The sequence below is a fragment of the Aphis gossypii genome, unplaced genomic scaffold, assembly GCF_020184175.1.
Source record: "Aphis gossypii isolate Hap1 unplaced genomic scaffold, ASM2018417v2 Contig00675, whole genome shotgun sequence".
Lineage (NCBI taxonomy): Eukaryota > Metazoa > Arthropoda > Insecta > Hemiptera > Aphididae > Aphis > Aphis gossypii.
The window spans coordinates 55,534-69,471 of NW_026083223.1; the positions used below are offsets into that span (position 1 = coordinate 55,534).

The following is a 13,938-nucleotide window of genomic DNA, read 5'->3' on the forward strand; positions in this document are numbered from 1 at the left end:
AAACTGTCCATTGCTTATGCATGGCTGGATTAGGTGAATGTTGTTCACACGTAGGAGCAGTCCTTTTTTATTTACAGCATGCATTTAATATAAAAAGTACAAAATCAGTAACAGATGTCTATGCATATTGGGCAGCACCATCTCTTGACAAATCTATCCCTAGTAAAATAAGTGAAATAAATTTTAATCATCCAAAGAACATGGCTTCCACACAATCCAAATTGAAACCAAAATCTAGTTACATACAAAAGTTACCTTTAACACTGAATGATTCAAATACATTTAAAAATTTCTTAGGAAAATTACAAACCATTAATAGTCAAGCTAGGTAGTATCTTGAAAGTTGTAACACCATTTAATTTAAAATTTGTAAAAAATAATTTTCCAAAAAGCTTGACAAATATTTTTAAAGATGAGAATGCCACATTAAGTAGAGAGGAATTAATAGATATAGGTTCAAAATTAGATTTTTCTTTAAATTAAAATTATTGTTCTGATGTAGAGAAATCAACAAAGCTACAATCAGAATCTAATGGTTTATGTATAGAAGTGGCCGTATTACTGCTTCTAGAGCTAAGGACATATGTACTATTAAGTCATATGATTCAAATATTAGTCTTTTAAAAACAATATGCTATCCATCAACAATACAGTTTAATAGCGCTGCTACCGATTGGGGTAAAATTCATGAAATTGATGGTAGAAATGCATACATAGAAAAATTAAAAAACGATCACATAAACTTTTCATTTACTATCTCTGGACTAATAATTAATCCAAATTTTCCATATCTTGGTGCCAGTCCAGATGGAATAATTAATTGTGATTGTTGTGGGAAAGGCTGTGTAGAAATAAAATGTCCTTATAGCTTAACCAAAGACAAAAATATAAGAAGTATGACCTATTTAACTAGTGGAAAGTTAAATAAAAATCATCAATATAATTATCAGGTACAAACTCAGTTGTTGATATGTGGTGTCCCTTACGTTGATTTTTAGTATGATCATCATATGAAGATTGTTATATAGAACGTATTCAAATTGACTATGAAATATGTAATGAAATAGTGGCTAAATCAAAATGGTTTTCTTATGAAGCCATCTTACCAGAACTTCTAAGGCGGTATTTCACTAATACTGAAAGTTTGTCAGTAAAAAATAATATGGAAATAATGCAAAACACTAATACTGCTATAGAACCTTATAAATATTGTACCTGTAAGGAAGACAAAGGAGGTAAATCAATTATGTGTACACAGGAAAATTGCCCTAATCTTTGGTACCATTATGTATGTTTGGGAATTAAACGCAAACCAACATCAAAGAAAAGGAAATGCAAAGTTTGCAAATAACTTTATTAAAGTGTACTTTTTTATATAAATAGGTTTTGAATGTACATATATATATATTTTTTTTAATAAAATTATAATAATTTTAACTTAAAGGTATAATTGAACTACACATATTTACTAATGCACAGCAAATCGTTACAATGGAATCTAGTTGACATGCCTCATAATCTTGATGTTTAAGAGTAGTTATTTGTACTGGACCATTTAAGATTTTAAATTTTGATCTAGTAAGACCAATTATTCGCTCAACCTGAATTCTAACAGATGCAATTTTTCTGGTTTCTTCAACAGAACATGGATGCAACTGGGGTAAACCTTTTGTAAAAGCTGGAGTCTTTAATTTTGCACAGTGAAAACCAACACTTTCATTAATAGTAAATCCTCTGTCGGCCAAAACAACATCTCCTGGAATTAAATTATTTTAAAAGTTACAATTTTCAGTAATATGTTTATCACTAACTCTACCACCCCAACCATCTGATATATATGAAATACTTCCCTGGGACTTATAGCTATAAGATATTTTACAGTATTTTTATTTTTGTATAATGACCATGTTTGTGCCTTTTCTTTTAAATTTGATGTTTTTTCTAAAGGAATCTCAAAACAATCAATAATAACAGCAACTGAATTTCCAAATATATTAAAAAATGATCTTGGCATTGTACTGCGTAGTTCTTCCCTCTCTGGCCAATATATTAGATTTTTAAACATGTGTTCTAACAATATGACCACTTTCCTGAAAATAATAGATGCTGTTGAACATGTTACATTAAATCTGTGGTGATAGTGGCTTTTGTTGGCACACTATCAGCCAGACAAATTATGAGCTTCGAGCGAAACTCGAAGTCGGAGACAAGGTAACCACTACAAATAACAACAAGCTTGACGGGACAAAACTTTTTATTTGGTAGGGAAACAGACTCGAGAGTAAAGTTATTTTACAATAAAATAAATACACGGTTTAACGGGTATAGCGGTCGCGGAGACAATGTACGCGCGTTGTAGCGTCGGCGGTGTCGAAAAAACGGGCCAAGTCGCGTGACGGAACGGAAGTTAGTCGTGATGAGAACTCGGGACTTCACAGTTCGGATGTCGACAAAAGAGTGTCGAAACGGGAATCGCGAAATCCGCGTAACGGCCGTAACGAGCCGAGAAAAACGGATCGGTCGCTCGCGCAGGCTGGCGGGGGGTAGCGCGAGATCGCGCGTCGCTAAAATGCACATACATAGATATAATACACAATAATACAATAATAAAATAATACAATAATACGATAATACAATAATAATTGTGCGCTAACGCGGCGACGGTAAACACCGCGACAGTGCGTCCGCGGTGTAGTGGTGATAACCGTATCACCACAAATCTATATCCTAAATCAGTAAATGGAATATTTAATCTTAATTTCATTAGACACAATAAAAGTTTTTGAAATTCATTTAATCTCTGATTATTAGCAGTTAGTCCATGTTTAATTTGATCCAATACTAAATTAAAAACAGCCATTGATTCCAGTCCTGTGTAATAAGTTAACATTTTTTCCCGCCCAATAAATGTTTTCTCAGTTAAGTTAAAATAATCTACTTGATTTTGTAATTCAAAACACTTATCTCGTAAATTCTCCAACTCGTTGATAACATTTAGCTTAAGGTCAGTATTACAGGCTGTTCCACTTTCTTCAGTAGCATCATTCGATATATCATTTGGTACATCAATGCTCATATTGTGTTCAGAAGAATCAACCACATTTAATTGCGTACTATTTGGAAACAATTGGGTAGGTTTTAATTCCATTCTTCTACTTGCACGATTGTACCTTTTAATTGCAGGAGTAGTCGCTTTACCTAATATGAAAAAAAAATAGTTAATTAAAAATGTAGAAAAGAAATATGAAAAAATTATTTACTTCTTTCAGAGTTATAACCCATGCTTAAGGTTGGTATCCAATCTGGATTTTTATCATCATTATAATTGGCTGGTTTACCTTAAAATAAAATAATTTAAATAAAAATTATAATTTATAATATACTTGATGAATACTTGTTTAATAATATGCTATCAACCTCATATTTTATAGTGTAGTAATTTTATAAACAAATTTAACTAATACAGCAGCTATAGGTACTTATAGATTATAGTTATTATTAATTTATTCTTATGTTTGTCCACATAATCACTAATGTGATAGTCTACAGATTAAATAGATCTTATAGTAACTTTTATATAAAGTCAGTCTCAGTTGTACAAGTATGATTATTAATTGTAGTCTGTAGATGGATAGGTAGCATATTAGTCAAAGACAACTACCAAAGCAGTCACTAAGTAACTATTGTTTATTTACAAAAAAATATTTACCAGATTTAAAATGAATTGAACAAATCCTCATGTTCTTCAACTGACTATCAAGAACATCAGTTCTGTGTAATGCGTTAAGCCACGCTGTTCGCTGTTTTAATAATTGTGTTTTTAAATCTGAGGCAGCATTCACTTTAACCTTCGGAAACCGGTAAAATGACAACGATTTGTCCAAGGTTTTGTTTCCACAACCGAAAACGGCACAAAGAGTCGGCATTTTATTAAAATAATAATAACGAATTTATTCACAAACAACAAATTAATTCAAAGCTGAAAGAAGTGAAAACGTAGCAAGCTACAGCAGTATTCGTTGTTTGTTGGACCACCAATTAGTGATAACACATGATTAATAAGATAATGTAATTGTTTATATACAGCCCTATAATATAATGACCAAGTACCAACTGTACAAATCAAACGTTTTTGGTACACATGTAATAAATAACTAAATAGCTTGGTCACTTTTTGCTTAAACAATATTTTTATATATACCTACTTGATATTAACATACGAAAAGTGCCTAAATAACTTGATAATTTTTTGCCAGAAAAATAGTTACGAAATCTGCAGTTAGTCAAAACTGCTTTTTTATATCTCATAAAATATTAATCATATCATTTGGTCAATTTTTCTATACAATAATATGGTTCAAATAACACATTTTATAAAGTTATTTCACTTGGTCACTTCATACATGTAGTCAGTTTTTGCATGACGACGACGATATGGTGTAAATCAAAAATTCACAGGGAACAGTTGTGCTTGATTTTATGGGATATGAATTCTTTTTAAAATCATCTATCACTACCCAATAATTTGGTTTTCGTTTACATACTGAATAGTAATGCCCAACAGCATTTCTAAGTCTACTAAGACCACTTCGATAATATCCGACTCCTCTTAGCTCAAATGTTTTTCCTGAACACACAATAATTTCAGGTATGGAATTTAATTGTATTTTAAGGTATGGGATTGCTTCTGTACTATAATCGAAGCTATCATCTAAAATAAAATAAATAGGTACATATTAAAACACATTTAAAATTTTACTATTATTTTTTTTTCAAACCTTCTGCCCATTTAAGTATTTCTATTATCAAGTGTAAATTTGACGCTGTGGTTGTTCTTATTTTAAATTCTTGACATACATTTGTTCCATCTGTATATCCACATATTGAACTTTTCTTATTAATTCTTAACAAAACATAATTTTGTAGTTCACTCAAATCTCCTGTGGTGTTATAAGTTAGATTCAATACAGAAATCTTTTTATTATTTTTACAATTTTTATTCGTGCATGTTACAAGTTCTTCAACAGAAGGTAATTCACTTAACATTCCTTGAAATATACTTGTTGCGGTTGAATCACAAACTACTAGGTTAATAGTACTTAATTTTCGAATATCAAGATGCAGTTGTTTTAAAATAATGTTGGCTCTTTCTGAATATGTTGAAGCTATTATGCCATGTTTAACAATTTTGGAAATAAAACAAAAAGAATCAGAGGAATCCATAATTTTGTCAATTTTATTGGAATATAGTATACTATCACAGTAAGCTACGGTAAATACTGATGTGAGTGTATCAAAAGCACAGGTATTTGTTAATACTATTTTACCAATATTATTTACTGTGATGGCTTTTAGTTCTTCTGCTCTTGATCCATTTTTAGGGTTCCGTACCTCAAAAGAAAAAAAACGGAACCCTTATAGGATCACTTTGTTATCCGTCCGTCCGTCTTTCTGTCCGTCTGTCAAGACCGTTTTTCTCAGAAACGCGTGGATGTATCAAACTGAAATTTCTATATGATACTCAGGTCTACTGTCCCTGGAAGCTGTAGAAAAATCAACCATCTAAGCCAACGCAATCAAAAGATACAGCCATTTAGGCCGCAAATTTCCGCAAATTTTCGAAACTCGCACGGGAATCAAAACCTACAGGGTACTTCCCGTGAACTTAGAATCTTGAAATTTCGTACGAAGTCACGTCTTATAGTACAGATATAGGAAAAATTACGAATTCCATAAATTTTTAGTTTCATCATATAAAAATAAAATATTTTTGACAATTTTGAAAATTTCAAAGTTACTACTTCTTATCTAATGAACGCGTTGATAAATATAATTGTAGTTACCGCAATGGCCGCAACTTACCTCTATGTATTGAGAGGAGACAAAATTTTTCAATCAGCTTGTTACAATAAAATATAACACGCTAAATTACCCGTCGTTGCCGGGTTAAAGTATAAAAACATTAATAATAATTCAGTAAATTTGATAATATTTTCAAATTCTTATTCATCTGTTAATTCGAACTTCAATGTTCAATGTGGTACTATTCATACCTTTTTCAGTCACCATTTACAAATCTGGTTCAAATTTAATTCTTAATTAACATTTTTGTACAAGATTTCTAAATAGTGACTAAAAAACTGTAAATAAATAACTTTGATAAAAAAGCTTGCCCTTGTTATATTATAAAATAAATGATAGATGTTAATATAAAATGAAGGATTACTGGAACGATAAAGATACCTTTGTCATTAATTTATGATCCTCCAGCTTTTCATATTTTAATGTTATAAATTTCATTTTGCAATAAAAATACCATAACTATGACTCGATTGTCGTGTTGGTTGAACTTTTACTTATATACCTACAGGTTTGTACGGAACCCTCGGTGCGCGAGTACAACTCGTACTTGACCGGTTTTTTTCAGTATAGGCAATGATTTGATATTTCTTGAACTATTTAAATTAAGATGTTTTAAATGGGGGTTTGGTACAAGATAAGAATTTCCTTTCCTTTTGCTTTTTTGTTTTACGATTCCAGCTTTCGCATGCTAATGCCTCCTTATTTAAATTGTTTTGTTGATCATCATAAGTATTTTGATTTTGATGTTCTGGTGAATATTATAGGATCGATGTTATATTATCTTCATTAATATTCTGATTTTCATGTTCCGATAAATTTGATAGAGCCAAAGACACATTGTCAAAATCTGACTGTGTATTTTACAGGTCTGATTGTTCAGATGGACTAGGGTTTCTTTTTAAATAAGTACTTCCTCGAATGAGTGATATTCCTTTTAATGAACCTATATGATTTTCTAAGAAAATTTCAACACTTGTTGATAATGTTATACTTTTAAATGTCAAAGTTTTTAATTTTTTAAAACTGGATTCTACAGCCGCCGATGACGCTACTTCATCTCCAAATCCAAAAATAGGAACCATAATTCCCGACCACAATGGAAGCCAATTTAAACAATTTAAAACCCTTAATTATTATAAGTACCAATGATGGACAATAAAATGGGTTTATGCCAGTACCTTCTTCGATAAAATTTTTACTTTCATTGTAAACTGAGATTGCCCAAGGTTGAAATGGGTTTTCAAAATTATTTAACCCTTCATTTTGTCTTTCATACTCTTCCTCTAACATGGTTCGTGCATGATCTTCAACTTCATTAGAGGCCAATATATTATTAAAGGCATCTTAAAAATCTACAAAATGATCATTAATTAGAAATTATTATTTTTATTTTTAAAATATTTAATAGGAAGTATATTTATAAGCCTGTACCGGTAAAGCCTATACCTATGTATCATTATATTTATACTTTTTAATAATAGATTCTTATATTAGTTTATTTGATTTATAAAAATTATGTTGGCAATTTTTAAATTATTATTTACGTTTTGATTATATTTTATATGAATAATTAAATTATATTTATAATATTATAATAGTATCAATTAAATGGGTATATCGATATGCTTATACCTGTATTTATTGATATGTAAAATCATAATACAATAATTTATGTAGGTAATATATTTTAGTATATACACATTTTATGAATCATATCAATATTAAGAATCTCATTGTTTATTTAATATTTAGTTATTTTAACTTAATTTAGTTTTCATAATAATTATTTAAATAAGATTAAATTATAATTCATTCATTTATGTACCTGTATTTTATTACAAAAATTAATAAACTACTAGTTTATTTTATTTTTATTTTGGAACTCGTTGCATGAAATGATTGGTAAATAACTCAATTTGCAAGATATTGAAGTTAATTTAACTATAAGTTATAAATAAATACTAATAATTTATAACCATAGTAAACATTTTTCACTCAAATAAGTAGATACTGAACTATTACTTAAATGTCTTACCTTGAAAGCCTGTCAAGGTAGCCTGGAGTTATCTGTTTTTATGTAGCTCACATGGTGTTTCTAATTCCGTGATTGTATTAACACCATCAGTTTCGTTTGTTAATATAATAAACAGTGTAAGCAGCATAGCACGGATATCAATTTATGTTTGACATTTTATAATCATTCCAAAAGCCCTAAATATTATTTCCCTAACTCTCCTTTGTACACTTTTCAATGGAACCCATTTACACGCTATTTTTATAAAATGTGCAACGTCAATTCTTATAAAACAATTAGGTACCCAATTAGGGTCTGGGTTAGTTTGATTAATAAGAAAATCTGCACACATTCTAACATAATCTTGTAAAGTAGAAAATTGCGTACAGCTCTGAGTTATAGCAGATAATAAGGCCAAAGAATTGTCACAAACTGTTTGTCTTGGCTTCGGTACATCACACGCAGCCCACTGCACTAGCCAATTACAAATTGATGAATTTGTATGTCTTTCAGTTAGTTAATATATTAGTGGCTGTAAAACTGTGCCCAGCTTTTTCATCGTATACTACACCTTCATACAAATAAATTATGTTTGTCTTGTCTAGACCAAATTTTTTAAATTGTTTTAAAAGTGAACCTGTAGCGTCAATAATTAATTTTGGTTGACGTTCATTACGACAATAACTACGGTAGAGATGTATTTGTTCATATGTATGGTAATGGACAATAAATGGATCACATCCTACATATTTTATAACACTTTTAAAGTCATCTTCAGTCTTCATAATGTACAATGCTGTCAAGGAATCCTCATTTCTCCTGTTGGCTAGGTTAGGTTAATAAAAAATGTAATCATTAATTTTTTTTATATATTTAAAAAAATAAATAAATAAATAACAAAACAAATTTTTGAGAATTGTTTTATCATAATTTGAAGACAGGTGTCCAACATTTACAAATTATTATAAAAATTAAAAATTAAAACTTAAAAGCAACTAATCAAAATTTAAATTATTTTTTAGAAATTTTAAAAATGTACTGAATACTTATTATATTAGAATCACTTCCTAAAAGGAATATTTAGGACACTATATATTTTTAACAATAAAATATACGATTTTCAAAATTACGTCAAACCTATACATAACTTTTAATACAGAAAATTTGTATTTTAAATGCCTAGTATGGGGTGTCACCGGTTTCCGCTAAAAATTACCTTTCCGTTTTCCGCCAATACCTTTTTCCGCCAATTATAAATTATAGAATTTCAAAGTTTAGGAACCCTTACGTAAAGATTTAATAATTGCATACCTACTATAGAGTTAAAAAATAATAATATTTTTCCAGTTATTACTTATTATATATTAGTAATGATATTAGTGTACCGACAAAATAAGTATTAAAAAATATAGATATAAGTATTAAAAAAATGATATTTATATTTGCATTGTCTTGATGACAATATGTCACTATGTCAGCGCTTGATTAATTGGCCGAAACTTGAAATTGAAATCACATTGTAAAAAACTGAAACATAGTTGAAATAAAATTAAATATATATAATATAAGTATATAATATTTTAAATATTTTATTCGAACCTTATTAAGCATAATGATTTGACATCAGTTTTACGAATTCATATCTACTGATTTCATCTCGTTGGTATTTTAAAATTAATTCTTTATTTCGTTTACGTTTATCATTCATATTTTTTCTTGGTGTTTTACATTCATTAATACTCTTTAAAGTAACATAAACATTAGTTTGAATATTTTCTATAAGTACAGTAATCCATGGTATTATATGTGGTGTTCGTTTATAAAAATGATCTTTAAATACAGCGTGAAATGACTCACACGCATTCGTCTCCTAGTTAAACTTGCCGATAACGAAGCCCACAGTGATGGAGGGTAAGAACAATCGTCTTCTATGTAATTATCAACTAAGTAGTCAGAGTATTTTGTTAATAGTTCATTAACAGGACGATCACTCATAAAATCATATGAAAAACAATCTGATACTTCCTACGCATCAAGAAACAAAAGACTAAATGTGTGTCGTAACCATTTGCCGATTTCGGAATTTTTTTCTTTATAATCCATTGATAAACCAAGAGATTGTATTTTCTTCCATCAAGAATTAGTCAAATGAAATCTACAACCAATTATATTACTTTCTGGCCAAACTTCAGTAGCTGCATTTATAATAGCTTTTTCGTAATCAATAGTCACATTTGCAGGTGAAAAAATCAAATTCATATCTTTGCATTTTTCACAAATAGAACGAAGTGCTAAAATATAGGAAGATGTTAGTTTATTTGGTAATAAGCAAAGTATGAGTGGAACATAGTGACCGTTTTGAAATCCATGAATAGTAAACATTTGCATAAAAAAGCGAGTACAATAATCAAATGTCCCGTCCATATAAACAGTAGGTATCTACCGAAGTCAAAAATTTTAAATTTGTGAAACACGAAAAAATAATAATATTTTCTTTTTCATTATTTAATAGTAGAAAATTTTCTTTTTGTTTTGTTTCAATATTTAAAACATTTAAAGCTTGGTGTACCTCAGAAATGGATTTTGGATTTGCTGGAAGGGTTTTGCGTCTCTTTTCATACATATTTTTTCTTATTCTATTAATGTCGTTTACTGTTATTTCTTTGGCACACTCATTATGTACTATTTCTTGTAAAATGATTTTTTTTTGGTCTTGTACTTACGTCTTCTATCGCTTTCCTTTTGCACGAGGTATTAACAATTTGCCGATTTATGGTATTTTCATTAACAGCTTCGTGATGGTGTTCATTTTCCGTGTACAATACTTCATTATCGAAATTTTTTTTTGTATATACTTTTGCATCACATACTTAGTTAATGCATCTCCAACGAATTTTATTTACTCCTTCATATGCCTTACTAAATTTAAAATTATCAATCACAATTTGTGGTTTTTCGCGTTTACTCGTAATTAATTGTGCAGACATTACTGTAGCTAAAACTTAAAACACATCACTAGTCACTACTCAGTACTCAATACCGTAATATTTCTAACAAATCGAACCAACTATTGCAGCATGATATCAGATGACAGATTAGATAATATTATCTATAACTATGAAATAATATTTTCTGCGTAGATAAAGACGCATACAGGTATAAAATTTTAAAACCCACCATATAAGATATTATATACCATAATATAGACTATTATATCTCAAAATAAACCATAGGTTTATCGTTATGAGTATTATGATACGTAAGGGTTCCTAAACTTTGAAATTCTATAATTTATAATTGGCGGAAAAAGGAATGACGTTTTTTCTAATTTGGCGGAAAAAGGTATTGGCGGAAAACGGAAAGGTAATTTTTGGCGGAAACCGGTGACACCCCTAGTATGATATAATGATAAATGTAAAGTATTATAGTACGTATCATGACAATTTTTCATTTTCACTTTTATTTTTGTTTAATATTCAGGTATAAGAAAATAAGCAACTTATAAATGACGAATTCAAGTATTTCACAATATTATACCAAATTTATACCAAATAAACATGTATAGGTAGATAAATCTATTAACTTAAAAGAGAACTTTTTCATTATTTTTTAAAAATACAAAATATATATTTTTATAGGTATTATTATAGTTCAAGTAGAAAATAATTAAATATGTAACAATAGAATACTAGAATATTATTAAAATAAAATTAATGAAAAAAATATGCAAATAGGTTACCTATTTCTATTTAAAATTACCTTGCATTTTCCGGGAGTTTTTCTGACACATTGCCCTTAAAATACGACTCACAGATTGTACAACGGCTAACGATAGATACGTAATTAGAGCCACTGGATACTTTTGCTCTTCGAAACGAAAGACAGCATGCCAATCGAGTATGTATCCAGAAATATGCCGCTATTATAGGAGACCAAGTCTTTTTTAGTAACACTTCATAATATTTAATATTCTGTAAAGGTCGTTTTTTATCATTTAGTTTGTAGGCTACTCTCGGTGGTTGAATTTCTTTCCATTTCTCTGAAGAAAATGTGAAAGTAAAATTCATGGAAGATAGAAGTTCTTCATCGCTATTTGACTCCTCACTAGGAGCATAATCTATATGTACAAATATTAAGAAAGTATTAACACAATAATCCCTTTTCACAAATTTTATTTAAATTTTACAAACCATTGTTATTGTAACGATTATTTAGTGATGTAGAATTTTGTATCTCTACATTGGATGTTTTAACAAAAGAAAACATTAGTTTTTCTTTAATTCCATGGTAGTTTTTATCAGTGGCGCCGAAGTACAAAATGGAATGTATGGCAAGGAACTTAAACAACCCCCCCCCCCCCCCCCAAAAAAAAACTGACCCCTTCCTACTAATCAAATTTGAAACCTGTTACAAACAATTTGCCACAAATTTTATTTATATCTAATTATCTTTCTCCCTTTCCAACCAATACATAAGTAATAATTAACACATTTAATTACCTGCAACAAAAATATGTAAGTATTTAAAGATAATATAAAATACAAAAATATAAACAAAATGCAACCTTTTATATTATATTACATAATATACAATATTATAAGTATTAAATAATATACTAATAAATTTAATAAATCAAACATTTAGTTAGAACACTACTTTTAGCTGCAAATAACAAAATTACATTTTCATTATTAATAATTATATCTTGCTCACATGATATTTTCATCAAATTCTCGAGACGATCTTGGGACATAGTTGTTCTTAGCTTTGTTTTTATAAGTTTCAATTTAGAAAATGTTCTCTCTACACTACAGCTGGTTACAGGTAATGTTATAGATAGTTTTAAAACTAAGTATAAATTTGGAAAAATATTAGCTAGTTTAGCCAAACAAAATAACTATAATAGTTCCCTAGTACTTGCTATATTATGATTAACAATTTTTAACGAATCATCTTCCATACTATTATCACTATACGCGTTTAACTCTAGGGAATCATCATAATCAACTGTTACATTTTTGTTAAAATACTTAGGGAGTACAATACTGTTTTCTATTTCTGTAAAATTTTTACAAAATTCAATATATTCTGTTAATAATGCGTTTTTATCGATTAGTGTGTACATGGAACACAAAGCGTCAAAGGTATCACAAGGTACAATGTGTGGATTAGTTTGAACTTCTCGAATACGTCTAGATGAAAGAAGAGATAAGTCTTTAAGGGGCCCTATGTTGGTGCTTTCAAAAGGTCCACTTAATTCTGTTAGTTAAATTTTAAATTTTTTCATTGGACATGATATAATTTCATCCCGAGATAGTTCACCTGAAATTAATATTATACTTTGTAATTTAGAACAAATATACTTTCTTAATAATTATAAAAATAAATGATATTTATTTTGAAAATATTATATACCTGATTTTCTTGGAACACGTTTCAGTCGACTAGAAACAAGAGGTAAAAAGTCAACAATAATATTTTCAGCAAACTCATCTGTCCTTTTTAGTAATCTTTTAAATGAACAATCATTTCTAAGTTCTTTAATTTGGCAAATAATATTATCTAAAATATTTGTGGCCATAAGCATATCCATGTCTTGTGATTGTAGTTGGCGGGTAACAGGTTCAAGTATATCAAATATAGTTTTAAATACTAATGCTGTTAGAAGAAAACGTTGAGATGTAAGATATGATATTAAACCACTACAACTTGCACCAACTACTACATCAGCAGTTCCTTCGGTATCTTTAATTTGGTTTAATGTTTTTAAAACCGCATTGTGAAATTTTAAAACTACATTTAATGCTGCTGAATGAGAACTCCATCGAGTTGTGCTAACTCTCTGAACAGCATGCAACGGATTTTTTTTACCTTCCATATTATTACATTCAATTTGAATTTCTCTGAAAATCGCTGCTCTTTTTTCTGAACACCAAAGAAACACATAGAGAGTTTCTAAATTCCCAAATAAATCAACAGCGTTAGAGTTACAAGATACTGCTTGTTTTACTACTAAAGCCAAGCGATGGGAGTGACACCAAACAAATAATGCTTTTCATGAA

General features: G+C 29.1%; 1 protein-coding gene and 1 pseudogene across 1 annotated transcript; both read right to left on the reverse strand.

Annotated features, from left to right (window-relative positions):
• Positions 1–1,433: 1,433 nt before the first annotated feature.
• Positions 1,434–4,122, reverse strand: LOC126554996 (uncharacterized). Its single transcript, XM_050209974.1, has 6 exons — positions 3,710–4,122; positions 3,261–3,338; positions 2,706–3,198; positions 1,905–2,090; positions 1,808–1,863; positions 1,434–1,756 (listed from the first exon to the last, which is right to left on the reverse strand). The coding sequence occupies exons 1-6, from the start codon at positions 3,924–3,926 to the stop codon at positions 1,434–1,436; spliced, it is 1,353 nt and encodes a 450-aa protein (XP_050065931.1). The 5' UTR covers positions 3,927–4,122.
• Positions 4,123–12,468: 8,346 nt separating this feature from the next.
• On the reverse strand, positions 12,469–13,469 carry LOC126554989 (uncharacterized; annotated as a pseudogene).
• Positions 13,470–13,938: the final 469 nt, after the last annotated feature.